The following is a 19347-nucleotide window of genomic DNA, read 5'->3' as shown; positions in this document are numbered from 1 at the left end:
TTAAATTCATCAAAGTAAAATCTAAACTGTTTAAAATGAGTTACATAGAGGAGCAAAAGGAGCAGAGTGCAAATCCACACAGGGAACAGAATCAGCCACTCACAGACTGCTCCTCGTTGAAGAGAAAGCAATTGGTGAGAAATCTATTAGTGAGAGGTCAATTAATGAGAAATCAATTAGCGAGTAATCTTGCATTTTCCTTTAACAAGGACGAAGGGGTTGAAATTGGGTTGTGGGCTCTGCCTGTTACCGCGGGCGGGAGACGGCAAACGGGCGGCAAAGGCCAACCCTCGACGGTGAGCGGCGTCCATGCCTCGTCCTACATTCAGTCGGCTCTTTGGCCGAGGCGCCAAGAGGCAACGCTGTGCCAGCTATCGCCACCCGCGCGGTGAGGTCATCCAGCGTACAACGTGTCTCTGACGCCTCCGTCGCGACATTTGCTTTCGGCCGTAACAGGCGGCCGTACAGCCTGGAAACGTGGTGGTTAAAGAGCGGATCCCGGGCGGATCACCCAGAAAGGAAGGGAAGTCTTTCTCTTTATTTATTTCTGCATGTTTTCATTAGTTTTAAGAGTGGGGAAGTGTGTGTGTGGGTGGATCGGAGAAGTTTTAGCTCTTTTTTCTTTCTTCCCGTGTTTTTTTCCAGCGTGGCGGCAGCCTCCCGTCGGGTGAATTCAGTCGGCCTCCTGAGCTCCCGCCCGAGGGTGAGTGTGCAACGCCACTTTTTACCGCTGCTCTCTCATCTTTGGGCGTAAAAACTGAACTTAGGACTTTGAGGCTGTGCCTAACGCCTGGCGCTAAAATCAGCTCTCAGGCGGTAATAACGCCTCAAACACAGCCATAACCAATTTCTACCCCTACAACTTCCAGTCATTTCATTAACTTTGTAACAATTTATGATTAATTGTTTCATCAGCCATGTATTGTTATTGGAGGACAGCTGAGTAAAGTTTCAATGCATGGCGCACCTTGGTGAGTTAATGATGAGGATATCTCCTTGCTTCCCCGCCTCCAGGGAGCCATGAGACCGAGATTTTCCAAGGGCATAGGCAGCGTTGATGGTGGCAGCGGCCAGACTCTCCGCCATCGTCATCTTCATGTTTATACATGCCATGTGCATGATCATTGGCTACAGGGGAAGATCAGTTCAACGTCATGTTAGAGGCTTGTGCAGACCGGAACAGCAAAGTTATCAATGACATGTCCATACAGTACACAGCCCTCACTCAACAACTGACCATCTTTTGTACAGTTGTAAATTCCCTTTAAAGTATAACACACCAAAGTGAATGTGGAGGACACAACAATTCTAACGCACAGCTCAGTCCGTGCATGTCTAACTCAAAATTCATATGTTCTAGAAAGTGCATTTTTCAATACAACAACTTGCTTTTATATAGCGCCTTTAATGTACAAGAAAATCCTAAGGTACTTCACAGAGGTGATCAAATAATTTGATGTCCAGCTAAAGTATTAGGAGGGCCAACTGTAATGTCTGTAGCTCCACACTGTGGACACCTGTGTTACTGGAGTTAGTGCTGTTGAATAAAGAGGTCACCTGACCAGCAGGTCAGAAGATTCTGGAACCTGCAGCCATCTTACATATTGTGTGTTGTGTGCTCTCCAAAGATATGACATTTGGCGACGAGAATGGAATGTAATCGGATAATACAAAGCTGAAATTTTGGTTGGTGAAGGATTCAGCCAGCCGACAGAGACTTTGAGAGCTTCTCTGTTTTTGGAAACAGCTACAAATCTGAAGTAAGTTACGAGCACACTTGGTTAAACTGCCAGAGTCAAAATGGCTGCCCCTATGGGAGTTATAGGGCATTTGAGGGGATTTCAATGGGACCGTGAAAGTTTCAGAGTGTATGTGGATCGGCTAGAAATGTTTTTCACTTCAAATAATATAATCGAAATCCCCGGTAATGAAGACAATAACCGGGCGGTGTTGAAACAAAAAAGAGCTATATTCTTAACTGAGGCCGGACCCGAGTTGTAGGAAACACTGATAAATTTGCTTGTGCCTGACAAGCCAAATGATACAATGCTGAAACAGAAACAACATTACAGCCCCGTTCCGTTAGAAATTGCTGAAAGTTATCGTTTTGGAATACGAAATCAGAAGGCCGAAGAAAATATCAGTGAGCACATTGTAGGATTAAAAAAGCTATCTATTCACTGTAATTTTGGAGACTTTCAGAACCGAGCATTGCAAGACCGCTTTGTTTGTGGGATAAAAAATGATGCGATCAGAAGAAAGTTATTGACGACGTCTAACTTGACTTTTGATGTAGCTTGCCAGACAGCTAGGTTGATGAGCATGGCCGACCAATATTCCCAAGAATTTCACACTAATTTCAGTCATCAGACAACCGAGGTGAATCACCTGCAGGTTCAAAGTAAAAGGTGATGGGGCCCCAAAGTCTCAGAAACTGGAAATGGGAACAGAGCATTGAAGTCCTGCTAATCGGTGCCTGGGACAACACAGTGCTCAAGGTTGTCCATATGTGAAGGCAAAGTGTTTCGTCTGCAGGAAAAGTGAGCATCTTGCGAATGAATGCATGCCGACTGAAGGGTAAACCATCTTTCAAAGCTATGAGTAGAAATCCCCAGAAACTACATAGCATGGAAGAACAACAACAGGACGAGGAGATGTTAGAGCTAAACATCATCAGGAGCACGAGGTAACGGACGGCGATTCGAAAAGTAAAATCCACATAGAAGTTGCAGGATTCAAGATACCCATGGAAATCGATCTTGATGCATCCATGATTGTAGTACCAGAGTCGCTATACTGCGAAAAATTGTGGGATTTCTTGGAGAAAGCCAAGATAGAGCTGCAACGCTATTCTGGAGAGAACATTCCTGTGGTAGGTCGTATCACCGTACCGGTGAAATACAAGGATCAAGTTCAGAACTTGCCTCTAACAGTAGTGGCAGGAGACAAGCTTGCCTTACTTGGAAGAAATTGGTTGGGATCACTGAAGCTGGATTGGAGTGAGATTTTTCGTGTTGAAACGAGATTTGCATCAAAGGATGATGTCATCAAGAATTATCCGAAGGTGTTCTGCGAAACGGGCAGTCCGAGCCAAGGCTTCAAGGCGAATGTCAGGGTACAGAAGGACGCTAGATCGGTTTACTGCAAGCTACGTTCCGTGCCATATGCACTCAAGGAGAAAATTGAGCAAGAATTCAAAAGACTAGAGACTGAGAAATTATTTCTAAGATAGATCGATGTAATTGGGCTACACCCATTGTTGTTGTACCTAAGTCCAATGGTAAGGTAAGATTGTGTGGTGATTATAAAGTAACCGTAAACCAGCTTCTAGAAGGTAATGTCCCCAATACATTGCCTAATATAGAAGATTTGTTCACAACACTGACAGGTGGTCAGATCTTCTCAAAACTGGATCTTACGAATGCCTACTTACAGCTTGAACTAGATGAGGAGTCCAAGTCATGCTTGACTATAAATACTCATCTAGGCCTATATCAATTTAATTGGCTACCATTTGGAGTGTCTTCCCCCCTGCCATATTCCAAGGGATGATGAACCAGATTTTGCAAGGTATTGAAGGGGTAGTATGTTATTTAGATGACATACTAATTTCAGCATCAAATAGGCAAATTCATAATAACATATTGAATGAAGTCCTCAAACGGCTAGAGAAGTACAGAGTACAAGTGTCTGCTCGTAAGTGTGAGTTATTTAAAAACTCAGTGGGGTACTTAGGGTACAGAGTAGACAAAGATGGTTTACATCCAACCAAGGGAAAGCTGGATGCAGTCAGAAATGCACCCACTCCCAAGAATGTCACTGAACTTCAATCATTTTGGGGTCTTTTGAACTATTATGGGAAGTTCCTACCAAATTTGGCTACAGTATTACATCCACTGAATGAACTATTGAAAAACAGGTCCATTGGAAGTGGTCAAAAGAATGCGATACAGTATTCAAGGAGTGTAAAAGCAAATTGGTAGAGAGCACCATGTTAGTTCACTATGACGTATCTCAGGAGATCAAGCTAGCATGTAATGCCTCTCCGTATGGAATTGGGGCAGTAATCTCTCATGTATTAAGTAGTGGGGAGGAGAGACCAATTGCTTTTGCTTCACGCACTCTCAGTGCCAGTGAACGTAATTATGTGCAAATCGAAAGGGAAGCTTTGGCATTAATTTTTGGGGTCAAGAAGTTCCACAAATACTTGAATGGTTGTAAGTTTACTTTCATTACAGACCATAAGCCCCTGACAGCAATCCTCCATCCAAAGTCCCCAGTTCCAACATTAGCTGCAGCCCGAATGCAGAGATGGGCTTTGTTTTTGTCAACATATACATATGACATTGAATGCAGACGATCAGCTGATCACAGTAATGCTGATGCTATGTGTAGATTGCCTTCCCCATCACAAGTTACACCTTATAGAGAAGAGGTGTTCTATTTTTTATACATTGATGAACTGCCAGTCACAGCTGAAGAGATTGGTAGAGCAACCAAACGTGACCCAGTTAGGTCAAAGGTGTATGATTATATTGCAAACAGATGGCCAAACCAGGTAACAGACAAAGATATTCATCCATTCTTCATTCGTAGGAATAAATTATCAGTCGATAAAGATTGTATCATGTGGGGTGCAAGAGTGGTTATACCAAATAAATTCAGGTCCAAATTATTAGGAGAACTCCATGACCAGCACCTGGGAATGTGCTTGACCAAGAGTTTTGCACGCAGTTACTTATGGTGGCCAAGTCCAGATAAAGATATAGAGTACATCGTAAGTCAGTGTACAACATGTCAATCGGTAAGCAAGCAACCACCACCCAGTACCATTACAGCCATGGAAATGGCCTCCCAGGGTGTGGCAAAGGCTACATATTGATTTTGCTGAGTTAGAAGGACAAAAATTTTTCATTGTGATTGATAGCCATTCAAAGTGGGTTGAGGTGTTTCCAATGTGAAAAATAACAACAATAAAACATTGACATTTTGCGAAGATTATTTTCTTCATTTGGCCTCCCAGAAGAAATTATTTTGGATGATGGATCACAATTTCGTTCGGAAGAATTTTCTGCACAATTCACGAGCAAAAATGGTGTGAAATATACCCAGGTTCCACCGTACCACCCTGCTTCGAATGGTGCAACAGAGCACACAGTACAAATTGTAAAACGTGCTCTCATCAAACAAATGTTGGATCCAAATCCAAAGAAACGACAGTTGTCATTGGACCACAAATTGGCTAATTTTCTAATAACGTATCGTAATACTCCTCACACAACTACTGCAGAGTTGTTTCTCAAATGACAGCCACGGACCAGATTCTCGTTGTTAAAATCAAACTTGGCACAGTCCATAGAAGAGACACAATTAAGACAGAAAGAGAATCATGATAGAGGTAGAGTAAAAGAGAGAAGTGTGAAATTAAATCAGAAGGTGAGAGTGAAGAACCATCACCATAAATGGGTAAATGGTTATCAGCAAGAGTGGTGAAGATATGTGGTCCTCGCACATATTTGGTCAAGATGTTTGATAATGGACAGGTTAGGTTTGTTCACATTGATCATATTTTACCTACAGACATGGAAGTAGTTGAGAGTGATTCAATTCAATTATTCTGAGTGATTCAATTATTTCTGACTCATCAGACAGTTTTGAAACACCAGTAGCATATTCTACATTCAATGTACTGCAAACAAATCCAAGAGAAAGTCAGAATTTAAGTCTGAGTCCAAGTCAGGAAAACAAACAGTCTGAAGTTGTCGAGAGTTCAAATGTAAATCAAGGGCATCCCTTGGAGGAAAACTCTCCTCAGGATCAGCCTCGAATGAGTTTAAATTCAACACCATGTTTGGAAGGTTCTGTTTGAGAGCAGAAAACAAGTGGTTAAGCTTGATTTGTAAATATGGCAAAATAATGGGCTAGAACCGGCACTTTTGAGCTAATCGCCCAAATTTGGGCATTATTTCCGGCGTGGGTGTTAAAAAAGTTTTCAGATCGCCGGCTTTTCCCCCATTCTCAAAACACCTAGTTTACATTTTTTAAAATGGGCGTTACCGCGAGCGATATCAAATGGGCGGTAGCGTTAAATTTTTCTGACCTTCTGCCGTAAAGTGTGGCCATCCTTAGCAACGGCTCCATTTCCGCGATTCTGGAGGTCAAGGGTCACTATGACATGCGCAGAAGTAGAGACAGAGAGAGAGGGAGCTCAGAGGGACTGGAAGCATGTGTGGCTGTGGTGTGTGCTTGTTTGGCTGTTGTGGGAGGAACGATGGAGATTCACCAGCAGCAAAAAGCCGACTAAGCATCAAGAACATAGTTGGCACCGAGTTTTTGTCCAACAAATAAGATATAACATGGAAGGGATGTAGGAGGCCCTGGAGCTGGTAGCCAGGAACACTGGTAGTAGAGGGCTCCCAGTGGTCCCGGAGCGCCGCACTGCACCCCAAGGTGACACACCCCCATTGCCAACCACACGAGAGCCAGTAGCAACATCTTACTTATGGCTCGGAGCACCTTGGGACCGTCCTCTCCCATATCTGTCCGAGCAGCGCTTCGGCCATCACCCCCCGCGCCCCCCCCCCCCCCGCCAATGAAACATCGCCTGAGGACCTCCTCTGCCAGGCAGCTTGGAGTCAGGAGGGTAAAGGGAAGGGGTAGAGGTGGGGAGGAGAAGCAGGGGGGCAGGTGGGAGGGTTGGTTTGTACAGAAATACTAATGATTCCAGACTAATGTTCGGTTTAAATGTTTTTTATTTAACAAAACCTTGCAGCACATTGGCTCAGATAACTGCACCATTACATGCTGGTGATTCCTTAACATCAAAGGGTATAATCACATTTAACTTCAATCAATTTAAACTTTAACTGTCACCAAGGTGATGCCCACCATTGATGTATGACCTGCACACCCAGCAGTGTGTCAGCCTTGTAAATAACACCAATGTTCTTTCAGGCAAAGCGATCATTGATGAGCTCCTGACGTAAGGCTCTTGCAGCTATCATGCCACCATGGGCCCTTTCATGTGGTCTACAGGGGGGTGGGGTCATGGCTTCAGTATCAGCCGGATTGTTTTGCCCAATGTCAGCGTCCGCCTCCTCGTCCTCCTCTTCCTCTCTCTGGTGAGGTGGACTGTCAGGCTCATCAGGCAATTCTTGTCCCCTCCTGATAGCCAAGTTGTGTAGCATGGAGCAGACCACTACAAATTGACTACCTGTTCAGGGTGGTATTGGAGCTCACCTCCCGAGTGGTCCAGGCATCTGAAGCGCAGCTTCAGCACTCCAATAGTTTTCTCCACGATATTGTGAGTTGCTCTGTGGCTCTCGTTGTATTGCCTCTCGGCCTTGGTGTGGGTGTCACGCAGGGGGTCATCAGCCAGGTGGCGAGGCCATATCCTTTGTCCCCAAGCATCCAGCATTGACTTTGTGGCTCATTGTTAAACAAGTCAGATACAGTGCTCTCACACAGGATGTGCGCATCATGGATGCAGAGCATTCACAGCCAGTATAATTTGCTGGTGGTCAACAATCAGCTGGACATTCTGGGAGTGGAATCCCTTGTGGTTCCTGAAAACCTCATCTTCCTGAAAAGGTGGCCGCATTGCGATACGCGTACAGTCTATTGCTCCCTGGACCTTGGGGAAGTTTGCAATTCTGGAGAAACCTAGAGCCCTCTCACTCTGTGCCTCCCTGGTCACAGGGAAGCTGATCAAGTCCCTCCTGCATGCATACAGGGCTTCAGTGACCTGTCTAATGCAGCGATGTGGCATGCTGAGAAAGTCCGTAAATGTCGCCAGCTGTGACCTGAAAAGAACCCGAGGCATAGAACGACAGTGCCGCGGTGACTATGACCTCGACGGACAGTGCAGTTCTGACGGTGCTGCTATCTGAAGATCTGCTTTTATCAGCTGGCATACCTCAATGATAATCTCTTTGTGGAAGTGCAATCTCCAAAGGCAGGTGGTATCGGGCAAGTTGATGTAAGAATGCTTCCCCTTCCCCTTGCACTTGCTGCGGGGGGGGGGGGGCGGTAACGTCTGGTCCTCCTCATCTATCTGTCACTTAGTTCATTGGGCACATAATGCAGTGCAACGTTCCTTCAGCGATGTCGAGTCTGCTGCATGTATTTGGTCACCAAGAGAGGGTGAGAAAGGACAGGCCCCATTGCAGTAGTTCTCGGTTTCCCACCGATTGCACACAGACTAGGAATGTCCCAACGAACACACCTCTTCAATGCCAATCGGTCACAGTGTGGTCAAGATGTTTTTAGAGATGTTCACATCAACTCCAACGACCTGTAGAGTACATCCGAACTCCGCCGAGGTTGAAGCACAGCAGCCTTTTAAAGGACGTGACATGTGATCCACAACATGGTGTCCATAACGCTGTGATTCGTCCTGGTTAGTTCCACTTTTTGTGGCCGTTTTTTTGAGCGAGCGATATTGTGGGCGAAATGTGTGAGGTGGTGAAATTGACGATGGGCGATCTCCATGGCCGCTAGTTTGGGTAAATATGCTCTTTACAACAAAAAACAGTTGGCGGGCGTTAATATTGAATCTCGGCGTTAATTCCATGCGGAAAGTAACGCTGGGCAATATTATGGGCCTTGAAGTCGTCCATCCTGCTGATTCCGCCCCAAAAAAGTGGGCCGGCGGTAATATTTTTTTTCGCCGTTAAGCACATGGGGAAAGTAACGCTCGGTGATAAGTTTCCGAAAAATGCCCGCCAGTTTCCATTTTGTGCCAAAATGGACAATATATGGGCGTTATACATCATTTCAGCGGTAAAATGGGCGTTAAATGGGTGTTAAGCAGGCAAAAAGGTGGAGGTTCTAGCCCATAATCCTTTGTTATGTATAACCATGCAAGTTATGTATGATGATTGTTTGTTATAATAACTTCTTCATTAAGGAGGGAGAAGTGTAATGTCTGTAGCTCCACACTGTGGACACCTGTGTTACTGCAGCTAGTGCTTTTAATAAAGAGCAGGTCACCTGACCAGCAGGTCAGAAGATTCCGGAACTTGCAGCCATCTTACAGGTTGTGTGTTGTGTGCTCTCCAAAGATATGACACCAACCAATAGCTTGGTTGAAGAGGTGGATTTTAAGGAGAGTCTTCAAGTAGAGAGGGAGGTGGAGAAGCTGAGAGGTTCAGGAAGGAAATTCCAGAGCTTGGGGCCTGGATGGCTGAAGATGATTAAATTGTATTCCTGGGTTTCAGTGCGCTTTTTCTCAGTGATCAGGCATTGCATTATTCTGCTGAGGAGAAGATGTCAAAGAAAGAATAAAGGAGCCATTCGGCCTCTCTTCAGGCTACTTGTGTCAGCTGTGGCTCAATGGGCAGCACTCTCGCCTCTGAGTCAGTAGGTTGTGGGTTCAAGTCCCACTCCAGGGACTTTAGCACAAAGAAAATCTAGGCTGCCACTCCAGTGCTGAGCTGAGGGAGCGCTGCACTGTCAGATGAGACGTTAAACCGAGGCCCCGCCTGCTCTCTCAAGTGGACGTAAAAGATCCCATGGCATTATTTCGAAGAAGAGCAGGGGAGTTATCCCCGGTGTCCTGGCTAATAATTATCCCTCAATCAACATAGCAAAAAGACAGATTATCTGGTCATTATCACACTGCTGTTTGTGGGAGCTTGCTGTGCGCAAATTGGCTGCAGTGTTTCCCACATTACAACAGTGACTACACTCCAAAAAGTACTTCATTGGCTGTAAAACGCGTTGAGATGGCCAGTGATCGTGAAAGGCGCTATATAAATCCAAGACTTTCTTTTACTTAAATACCGATTTTAAAGGGGGGTGCATGGCTGGGAGTCCTGGGGAGTGGAGGCCAGACCCACTACCCGATCGGTGGGGGAGAGCGGGAACTCGGGCAGTAGGAGGCCACAGCAAGGAACCAGTGGGAATGGTCATTCGAAAGTCACATCATTGGCCTCTGAAAAAATAGGCTGTGGCGTAAAAATCTGATAATGTTTTTTGAGAAAGTCACTAGGGTGGTGGATGAGGGAAACCCGGGAGACGATGTCAGGCTTTCAGGCAGCCTCTGATCAGCTACCCTCATGCTCGGTTACGGCACAAAATGGAATCTTGAGGTCTCCGTAGAAATTTGAAATGCTGGACTAGGAATCAGCTCCAATCCCACAGTCAAAAGGTTGTCGTTAAGAGAGGTGGTTGAGTCTGGAGACGCCTTATTCTTGGTGTCCCCCAGCGATCGGTCCTCGGCCCGTTACTCTTCACACACTTTATTAATGACCTGGACAGGGATGTTGGAGGAACGGTTTACAGATGACACTAAAATCTGTGCAAAGGTTAAGGCAGTGGAGGAGTGAAATCAAATCCAGAACGATTTAGATGTACTAGGGCAGTGGGCCACACAATGGCAAATGGGATTTAATTTGGATAAATGTCGTGTCCTGCATGTTGGTGGGGCCAACACAGAATACACGCATCATTTGCAGGGAACAATACTGAAGAGAAAAAGAGCTTGGTGTTATTGCTATCTACAAGGGCAGACATCGACGACAAGGTCCAACACCGCCTCCAGTGCGCCAGCGCAACCTTCGGTTGCCTGAGGAAGAGAGTGTTTGAAGACCAGGACCTCAAATCTGCCACCAAGCTTATGGTCTACAGGGCTGTAGTGATACACGCCCTCCTGTATGGCTCAGATGTGGACCATATACAGTAGACACCTCAAATCACTGGAGAAATACCACCAACGATGTCTCCACAAGATCCTGCAAATCCCCCGGGAGGATCGACGCACCAACATCAGTGTTCTCGACCAGGCCAACATCCCCAGCATCGAAGCACTGACCACACTTGATCAGCTCCGTTGGGCGGGCCACATTGTCCGCATGCCCGACACAAGACTCTCAAAGCAAGCGCTCTACTCGGAACTCCTAAACAGCAAGCAAGCCCCAGGTGGGCAGAGGAAATGTTTCAAGGACACCCTCAAAGCCTCCTTGATAAAGTGCAACATCCCCACCGACACCTGAGATGGTAAAAGCCGCTATAAAAATGCAAGTTCTTTCTTTTCAAAGAGTCCACATCCTAAACACGAACCCATCTGTTCTCACCACTAAATACATCATTCCTTTTACCAAACCATTACAAAAACACAGCATCAAACTAGAAAGAATGGGTTTACTTACCATTGAGAAGCAATATGCATTCGGGTTAAAGTCACTGCCAAGAGCAACAATCACTCCAGTATCAAGCATGTCTCGAGCTCGTGGGGTTTTAAGCCTGAAAATATTTCAGAAATGCAACTATCAGTATGATTTCATATTATAGAAATGTTATATGATTTACCAGTAATACTCCAATATATTCTCCCGTTTATCCCGACTCTGACATCCTATATCCCACAGCATTTCGCTCCACCATTGGTGGCCGTGGCTTTAGCCATCTCCGCCTCTCCGCCTCACTTTCCTCTTTTACATAAGAAGATAAGAACATAAGAATTAGGAACAGGAGTAGGCCATCTAGCCCCTCGAGCCTGCTCCGCCATTCAACAAGATCATGGCTGATCTGGCCGTGGACTCAGCTCCACTTACCCGCCCGCTCCCCATAACCCTTAATTCCCTTATTGGTTAAAAATCTATCGATCTGTGACTTGAATACATTCAATGAGCTAGCCTCAACTGCTTCTTTGGGCAGAGAATTCCACAGATTCACAACCCTCTGGGAGAAGAAATTCCTTCTCAACTCGGTTTTAAATTGGCTCTCCCGTATTTTGAGGCTGTGCCCCCTAGTTCTAGTCTCCCCGACCAGTGGAAACAACCTCTCTGCCTCTATCTTGTCTATCCCTTTCATTATTTTAAATGTTTCTAAAGATCACCCCTCATCCTTCTGAACTCCAACGAGTAAAGACCCAGTCTACTCAATCTATCATCATAAGGTAACCCCCTCATCTCCGGAATCAGCCTCGTGAATTGTCTCTGTACCCCCTCTAAAGCTAGTATATCCTTCCTTAAGAAAGGTGACCAAAACTGCACGCAGTACTCCAGGTGCGGCCTCACCAATACCCTATACAGTTGCAGAAGGACCTCCCTGCTTTTGTACTCCATCCCTCTCGCAATGAAGGCCAACATTCCATTCGCCTTCCTGATTACCTGCTGCACCTGCAAACTAACTTTTTGGGATTCATGCACAAGGACCCCCAGGTCCCTCTGCACCGCAGCATGTTGTAATTTCTCCCCATTTAAATAGTATTCCCTTTTTCTGTTTTTTTTCCCAAAGTGGATGACCTCACACTTTCCGACATTGTATTCCATCTGCCAAACCTTAGCCCATTCGCTTAACCTATCTAAATCTCTTTGCAGCCTCTCTGTGTCCTCTACACAATCCGCTTTCCCACTAATCTTTGTGTCATCTGTAAATTTTGTTACACTATTCTCTGTCCCCTATTCCAGGTCATCTATGTATATTGTAAACAGTTGTGGTCCCAGCACCGATGCCTGTGGCACACCACTAACCACTGATTTCCAACCCGAAAAGGACCCATTTATCCCGACTCTCTGCTTTCTGTTAGCCAGCCAATTCTCTATCCATGCTAATACATTTCCACTGACCCCGTGTACCTTTATCTTCTGCAGTAACCTTTTGTGTGGCACCTTATCGAATGCCTTTTGAAAATCTAAATATACCACATCCATCGGTACACCTCTATCCACCATGCTCGTTATATCCTCAAAGAATTCCAGTAAGTTAGTTAAACATGATTTCCCCTTCATGAATCCATGCTGCATCTGCTTGATTGCACTATTCCTATCTAGATGTCCCGCTATTTCTTCCTTAATGATAGTTTCAAGCATTTTCCCCACTACAGATGTTAAACTAACCGGCCTATAGTTACCTGCCTTTTGTCTGCCCCCTTTTTTAAACAGAGGCGTTACATTAGCTGCTCTCCAATCCGCTGGTACCTCCCCAGAGTCCAGAGGATTTTGGTAGATTATAACAAATGCATCTGCTATAACTATTACAGTCCTCCTTAAATCTACCTCTGAACATATGTTTGGTCTCCCGTCCTAATAACTCCGTCTTTGGCTGGGCAATTGTCTGATTACTTTTCCATATTAAAGGTGTTATGCAAGTGCAAGTTGTTGTTGTAACTATTCTACCAGCGATGTGAAGCTGCTAGATCGTCGAGCATTGTGCCACCTTCTCTTGTATTAATAAAGACCCACTTTAATCCTCGTACAACCAATCAATCAGTTTAGTCCTCAACAAACGGGTAAATATTTCGGCCCAAGTCTCTTTTTCCACACCCCAGTCCCCCGCCATTACTTTTCGAAGAACTCTTGAGTCTGAACCTGTAGACCTGCTGCAACAACACACCCTCTCCCCACTTACGAGATACTTTGTGAGTAGCTGCAGCGAACAACCAACTTTAATTGATTCATATCTTATTTTCCACTTAAAAAATAAATTGTTATTGGGATGTGGGCGTTGCTGGCAAGGCTGGCATTTATTGCCCATCCCGAGATGACCCGAGAAGGTGGTGGTCAGATTCCTCAGTGACTGTTTTACAACTGAGTGGCTTGCTCAGCCACTTCACAGAACATCGAGCCAAGCACTTAGTGCAGGACTCGAGTCAGATGTAGACCAGACCAGGTAAGTATGCCAGGTTCCCTTCCCTGAAGGGCATTAAAAAAATAAAATAAGAACTTGCATTTATATAGCGCCTTCCACGACCACCAGACGTCTCAAAGCACTTCACAGCTTTCTCCCACAAACAGCAATGTGATAATGAACAGATAAACTGTTTTTCGGAATAAGGTGGACGAATTAACTGCGCAGATAGCAGTTAACGGGTATGATGTAATTGGCATCACGGAGACATGGCTCCAGGGTGACCAAGGCTGGGAACTCAACATCCAGGGGTATTCAACATTCAGGAAGGATAGACAGAAAAGAAAAGGAGGTGGGGTAGTGTTACTGGTTAGAGAGGAAATTAACACAATAGTAAGGAAGGACATTGGATGATGTGGAATCTGTATGGGTGGAGCTACGGAACACCAAAGGGCAGAAAACACTAGTGGGAGTTGTGTACAGATCGCCAAACAGTAGTGGTGAGGTTGGGGACACCATCAAACAAGAAATTAGGGATGCATGCAATAAAAGTACAGCTGTTATCATGGGCGACTTTAATCTACATATTAATTGGGCTAACCAAATTGGTAGCAATGCAGTGGAGGAGGATTTCCTGGAGTGTATAAGGGATGTTTTCTAGACCTATATGTCGAGGAACCAACTAGAAGGCTGGCCATCCTAGACTGGGTGATGTGTAATGAGAAAGGACTAATTAGCAATCTTGTTGTGCGAGACCCCTTGGGGAATAATAGGGTGGACCATAATATGGTAGAATTCTTTATTAAGATGGAGAGTGACATTGTTAATTCAGAGACTAGGATCCTGAACTTAGGGAAAGGTAATATCGATGGTATGAGACGTGAATTGGCTAGAATAGACTGACGAGTGACACTTAAAGGGTTGACGATGGATAGGCAATGGCAAACATTTAAAGATCACATGGATGAACTTCAACAATTATACATCCCTATCTGGAGTAAAAACGAAAACGGGGAAGGTGGCTCAACCGTGGCTAACAAGGGAAATTAAGGATAGTGTTAAATCCAAGGAAGAGGCATATAAATTGGCCAGAAAAAGCAGCAAACCTGAGGACTGGGAGAATTTTATAATTCAGCAGAGGAGGACAAAGGGTTTAATTACGAAGGGGGAAATAGAGTATGAGAGGAAGCTTGCTGGGAACATACAAACTGATTGCAAAAGCTTCTATAGATATGTGAAGAGAAAAAGATTAGTGAAGACAAATGTAGGTCCTTTGCAGTCAGATTCAGGTGAATTTATAATGGGGAACAAAGAAATGGCAGACCAGTTAAACAAATACTTTGGTTCTGTCTTCACGAAGGAAGACACAAATAACCTTCCGGAAATACTAGGGGACCGAGAATCTAGTGAGAAGGAGGAACTGAAGGAAATCCTTATTAGGCGGGAAATTATGTTGGGGAAATTGATGGGATTGAAGGCCGATAAATCCCCGGGGCCTGATAGTCTGCATCCCAGAGTACTTAAGGAAATGGCCCTAGATATAGTGGATGCATTGGTGATCATTTTCCAATAGTCTATCGACTCTGGATCCTATGGACTGGAGGGTAGCTAATGTAACACCACTTTTTAAGAAAGGAGGAAGAGAGAAACGGGGAATTATAGACCGGTTAGCCTGACATCAGTAGTAGGGAAAATGTTGGAATCAATTATTAAAGATGAAATAGCAGCGCATTTGGAAAGCAGTGACAGGACCGATCCAAGTCAGCATGGATTTATGAAAGGGAAATCATGCTTGACAAATCTTCTAGAATTTTTTGAGGATGTAACTGGTAGAGTGGACAAGGGAGAACCAGTGGATGTGGTGTATTTCGACTTTCAAAAGGCTTTTGACAAGGTCCCACACAAGAGATTAGTGTGCAAAATTAAAGCGCATGGTATTGGGGGTAATGTACTGACGTGGATAGAGAACTGATTGGCAGACAGGAAGCAGAGAGTAGGAATAAATGGGTCCTTTTCAGAATGGCAGGCAGTAACTAGTGGGGTGCCGCAGGGCTCAGTGCTTGGGCCCCAGCTATTTACAATATACATTAATGATTTAGATGAAGGAACTGAGTGTAATATCTCCAAGTTTGCAGATGACACTAAGCTGGGTGGCGGTGTGAGCTGTGAGGAGGATGCTAAGAGGCTGCGGGGTGACTTGGACAGGTTAGGTGAGTGGGCAAACGCATGGCAGATGCAGTATAATGTGGATAAATGTGAGGTCATCCACTTTGGGGGCAAAAACACAAAAGCAGAATATTATTTGAATGGCAGCAGATTAGGAAAAGGGGAGGTGCAACAAGACCTGGGTGTCATGGTACATCAGTCATTGAAAGTTGGCATGCAGGTACAGCAGGCGGTGAAGAAGACAAATGGTATGTTGGCCTTCATAGCTAGGGGATTTGAGTAGAGGAGCAGGGAGGTCTTACTGCAGTCGTACAGGGCCTTAGTGAGGCCTCACCTGGAATATTGTATTCAGTTTTAGTCTCCTAATCTGAGGAAGGACGTTCATGATATTGAGGGAGTGCAGTGAAGGTTCACCAGACTGATTCCCGGGATGGCAGAACTGACATATGAGGAGAGACTGTATCGACTGGGCCTGTATTCACTGGAGTTTAGAAGGATGAGAGGGGATCTCATAGAAACATGTAAAATTCTGACGGGACTGGACAGGTTAGAGGCAGCAAAAATGTTCTCGATGTTGGGGAAGTCCAGAACCAGGGGACATAGTCTAAGGATAAGTGGTAAGCCATTTAGGATTGAGATGAGGATAAACTTCTTCACTGAGAGAGTTGTTAACCTGTGGAATTCCCTGCCGCAGAGAGTTGTTGATGCCAGTTCATTGGATATACTCAAGAGGGAGTTAGATATGGCCCTTACAGCTAAAGGGACCAAGGGGTATGGAGAGAAAGCAGGAAAGGGGTACTGAGGTGAATGATCAGCCACAGTCTTATTGAATGGCGGTGCAGGCTCGAAGGACCGAATGACCTACTCCTGCACCTATTTTCTATGTTTCTATGTTTTGTTATGTTGATTGAGGGATAAATATTGGCCAAGACACCAGGGATAACTCCCCTGCTCATCTTCAAAATAGTGCCATGGGATCTTTTACGTTCACCTGAGAGAGCAGACGGGACCTCGGTTTAACGTTTCATCCGAAAGACGACACCTCCATTGGTGCCGCACTCCCTCAGCACAGCACTGTGAGTGTCAGCCTAGATTTTTGTGCTCAAGTTCCTGGAGTGGGACTTGAACCCACAACCTTCTGACTCAGAGGTGAGAGTGCTCAATTGGGTTTTACAACAATCCGGCAGTTTCTCATGCTGCCACCCGACGTTTTACCAGTTTTATTGCAGTAAATTCCATTAGCCAAGATAGAATTTGAACTCCCATCTCCGGTCCAGTGCCATAACATCTAATGGCCCACTCCTGCCCTTCAGACCCCACCTCGGGCTGCCAACATTCACCCAATACAACATTATCAAAATTCCCTGGATTCTGGGGAGGTCCAGCAGATGGGAAATCTGCAAATGTAACGCCCCTATTTAAAAAGGAGGTAAACAAAAAGCAGGAAACTATAGACCAGTTAGCCTAACATCTGTGGTTGGGAAAATGTTGAAGTCCATTATTAAAGAAGCAGTAGCAGGACATTTGGAAAAGGATAATTTGGTCAGGCAGAGTCAGCATGGATTTATGAAGGAGAAGTCATGTTTGACAAATTTGCTAGGATTCTTTGAGGATGTAACGAACAGGGTGGATAAAGGGGAACCAGTGGATATGGTGTATTTGGACTTCCAGAAGGCATTTGACAAGGTGCCACATAAAAGGTTACTGCACAAGATAAAAGTTCACGGGGTTGGGGGGTAATATATTAGCATCATCATCATAGGCAGTCCCTCGGAATCGAGGAAGACTTGCTTCCACTCTTAGAATGAGTCCTTATGTGGCTGAACAGTCCAATACGAGAGCCACAGTCCCTGCCACAGGTGGGACAGACAGTGGTTGGGGGTAAGGGAGGGTGGGACAGGTTTGACGCACAATCCTTCCGCTGCCTGTGCTTGATTTCTGCACGCTCTCAGCGATGAGATTCAAGGCACTCAGCGCCCTCCCGAATGCACTTCCTCCACTTAGAGCGGTCTTTGGCCAGGGACTCCCAGGCGTCAGTGGGGATGTTGCACTTTATCAGGGAGGCTTTGAGGGTGTCCTTGTAACGTTTCCTCTGTCCAGCCTTGGCTCGTTTGCCATGAAGGAGTTCCGAGTCGAGCGTTTGCTTTTGGAGTCTCGTGTCTGGACAATGTGGCCTGCCCAGCGGAGCTGATCAAGTGTGGTCAGTGCTTCAATGCTGGGGATGTTGGTCTGGTTGAGGACACTAATGTTGGTACGTCTGTCCTCCCAGGGGTTTGTAGGATCTTGTGGAGGCATCGTTGATGGTATTTCTCCAGCGACTTGAGGTGTCTCCTGGACATGGTCCATGCCTCTGAGCCATACAGGAGGGTGGGTATTACTACAGCCCTGTGGACCATGAGCTTGGTGGTAGATTTGAGGGCTTGGTTTTCGAACACTCTTTTCCTCAGGCGGCCGAAGGCTCCTGAGATATGGGAAATGGTCCACATTGTCCAGGGCCGCACCATGGATCTTGATGACTGGGAGGCTGGTAACTGATGGCTGGTGGAGGAACTTTGTCTTATGGAAGTTTAGCATAAGGCCCATGCTTGCGTATGCCTCAGTAAATACGTCGACTATGTCCTGGAGTTCAGCCTCTGAATGTGAGCAGACGCAGGCATCGTCCGCGTACTGTAGCTCGACGACTGAAGTTGGGGTGGTCTTGGATCTGGCCTGGAGGCGGCGAAGGTTAAACAGCTCCCCACTGGTTCTGTAGTTTAGTTCCACTCCAGCGGGGAGCTTGTTGGCTGTAAGGTGGAGCATGGCAGCGAGGAAGATTGAGAGGAGGGTTGGAGCGATGACGCAGCCCTGTTTGACCCCGGTCCGGACGTGGATTGGGTCTGTAATGGATCCGTTGGTACGGATCATGGCCTGCATGTCGTCGTGGAGCAGGCAGAGGATGTTGACGAACTTCTGGAGGCATCCGAAACGGAGGAGGACGCTCCATAGACCCTCGCGGTTGATAGTGTCAAAGGCCTTTGTATAAGGTCTGACTCTGCTCCCTGCATTTTTCCTGCACAGCACATGTCGTGCTACAAAGATCATGTCCGTTGTGCCCCGTAGGGGACGAAATCTGCACTGTGATTCCGGGAGGAGCTCCTCAGCCAGAGGGAGAAGGCGGTTGAGGAGGACACGAGCGACAATTTTCCCAGTGGCTGATAGCTGGGAGTTTTCTCTATAGTTGCCGCAGTCGGACGTCCCCTTTTTTAAAGAAGGTCATGTATTTAACTGTCATTGTAATCCATGTATAAACTGACCTAAGTTGTACACCGTGAGAACACTGACCACTAGGTGGTGAACTTGTGGGAGACACTCCTAAACTGGACTTTCAGGTATAAAAGGGGAAGCTCCACCCATCTTCTCCACTTCAGTGCCGGCTAATAAAGGATACTGGTCACAGAGTGACCTTCTCTCTAGTATGGGCCTCGTGTGCATTTGTACTGTATAGTAAGGACATATTATTGGTGACGAGGATGGGATTTGAACCACGCGAGCATGGCCACTAGCAGCACAGAGGAGAGGTATTGTGTTGGTGATGATTGGGACGATTTTATTGAGAGACTACAGCAAAGT

The 19347-nt window shown here is 45.8% G+C and overlaps 1 protein-coding gene across 1 annotated transcript in view; it reads right to left on the bottom strand.

Moving 5' to 3' along the window:
• Positions 1–19347, bottom strand: part of amdhd1 (amidohydrolase domain containing 1) — a 68978-nt gene that overhangs the window by 3380 nt on the left and 46251 nt on the right. Inside the window, exons 7-8 of the mRNA XM_070896700.1 lie at positions 11151–11244; positions 968–1128 (exon numbers count right to left, since the gene is read on the bottom strand). Of these exons, the coding sequence (XP_070752801.1) occupies positions 968–1128; positions 11151–11244 (255 nt within the window). The remainder of the gene's footprint in view (positions 1–967; positions 1129–11150; positions 11245–19347) is intronic.

The sequence above is a fragment of the Pristiophorus japonicus genome, chromosome 13, assembly GCF_044704955.1.
Source record: "Pristiophorus japonicus isolate sPriJap1 chromosome 13, sPriJap1.hap1, whole genome shotgun sequence".
In the NCBI taxonomy this organism is placed as follows: Eukaryota; Metazoa; Chordata; class Chondrichthyes; family Pristiophoridae; genus Pristiophorus; species Pristiophorus japonicus.
The sequence above is the reverse complement of the archived record's forward strand: the minus strand, read 5'-3'. Positions and strand labels throughout refer to the sequence as shown.